The sequence below is a fragment of the Jatropha curcas genome, chromosome 11, assembly GCF_041381405.1.
Source record: "Jatropha curcas cultivar XTBG-Jc1 chromosome 11, XTBG_Jcur_1.0, whole genome shotgun sequence".
NCBI classification, from domain to species: domain Eukaryota; kingdom Viridiplantae; phylum Streptophyta; class Magnoliopsida; order Malpighiales; family Euphorbiaceae; genus Jatropha; species Jatropha curcas.
This window is the reverse complement of record NC_143161.1, coordinates 12,794,996-12,796,608: the sequence shown is the minus strand read 5'-3', so window position 1 is coordinate 12,796,608 and position 1,613 is coordinate 12,794,996. Positions and strand designations below refer to the sequence as shown.

Genomic DNA, 1,613 nt, shown 5'->3' with positions numbered 1-1,613 from the left:
TAAAATTCTTCACAAATGAAGTACTATTTAGATAGGAATCCTGAACAGGCTAGTCACAGATAACGGCAAGCAATTTGATTGCTCGCCCTTCAAAGAATTTTGCTCAACCTAGGGCATCAGTTTACGCATTACTTCGATTGCTCATCCACAAACCAATGGTTTAATAGAAGTCACCAATCGAACTATCCTAAGGGAATCAAGATGAGATTAGAAGAGGAAGGAACTAACTGGACCGAAGAGCTGAACAACGTCCTATGGTCTTATAAAACCACTCTTAGAAGCTCCATAGGCGAAACACCATTCTCTTTGGTGTATGGCATAGAAGCAGTCATACCCGTTGAGATCGGGATGCCAAGTAGGAGAATACAATCCTATTATGAAGATGTCAATTCTGAGACTCCAAGGGTTGAGCTAGACTTAGATGAAGAAAGAAGGAATGAGGCTTCAATCAAAGCAACTGCCAGGCAACAACAAATGGCTAAATATCATAACTGGAGAGTCAAAAGACGGACATTTGAAGTGGGAGATCGAGTATGAAAGAAAAGAGAAACAAAGACAAGATTCGCAGTAGTTGGAAAATTAAACCCAAATTGGGAGCGACCCTATAAAGTTATGTAGAAATGGAACCAAGCACTTTCAAAATAAAGCCAATCAATGGAGTCAAACTTCCACGGACATGGAATGCAGATAACTTAAGACACTGTTTCAGGTAAACATTGAGGTACTAGATAAAAGCTAGGTTTTTTTCACTTAGCCTTGCAAAATCCATAGGAACCGAGTGTACGGGGTGAGCCAGGGGGCTCAAGGTTTGAATAACAAGAGCCTTGCAAAGCTAAGTTTTTTCCTCAGCTTTTACGAATAATAAGAATAAAAGTATTTCCAGGACTTGAACATCCATCATGCCTAAGCACAATAAAGGGGTCAGCCCGCATCAACCCCGCGTGGACTTAGAAGAGAGTCGCTTAAGGAAAAAAAATGCCTAAGTACAATAAAGTGTCTGAGCCCCCATCAACCCTGTGTGGACTTAGAAGAGAGTCCTTTAAGGTAAAAAAATGCCTAAGCATAATAAAGGGGCCCAGCCCCCATCAACCCCACACGGACTCAGAAGAGAGTCCCTTAAGGCAAAAAAATGCCTAAGTAAAATAAAGGGTCCGAGCCCCCATCAACCCCGCGCAAACTTAGAAGAGAGTCCCTTAAGGCAAAAAAATGCCTAAGTACAATATAGGGGTTGAGTCCTCATCAACCTTGCGTGAACTCAAAAGAGAGTCCTTGAAGGCAAAAAATTTATAAGTGCGATAAAGGGGCTGAGCCCCTGCCACCCCACACAAACTCATAAGAGAATTCCATACAGTCAAAAAACCTTTAACGGATTGATACCTTATAAATCTCAAGTAAAATCAAAATTAGGCCTCATAAAATGAAAAGTGCATTAAGAAGAGAATGCCCAAACCATCACACAGAAAGCAAGGATGTAAAAAGAAATTATATTAGTAGAGAAAGAGGGTGCAAAAAATAAAGTATTCATTCACAACAAATGATTACAAAAAGTCTATTCTATAATAGGGGTCTTCAGGCATCCTGGAAGGAGCTACAGCATCTTCAATAAGGCTCGC

General features: G+C 40.6%; 1 protein-coding gene across 1 annotated transcript; it reads left to right on the top strand.

Annotated features, from left to right (window-relative positions):
• Nucleotides 1-201: 201 nt before the first annotated feature.
• On the top strand, nt 202-537 carry LOC149492598 (uncharacterized). Its single transcript, XM_089715883.1, has one exon. It carries the CDS (start codon nt 202-204, stop codon nt 535-537), a length of 336 nt encoding a protein of 111 aa, XP_089572009.1.
• The last annotated feature ends 1,076 nt before the right edge of the window (nt 538-1,613 follow it).

Bases quoted from the DNA above. Each gene is read 5' to 3' on its own strand.
- LOC149492598 (XM_089715883.1), top strand. From the start codon at position 202: ATGAGATTAGAAGAGGAAGGAACTAACTGGACCGAAGAGCTGAACAAC.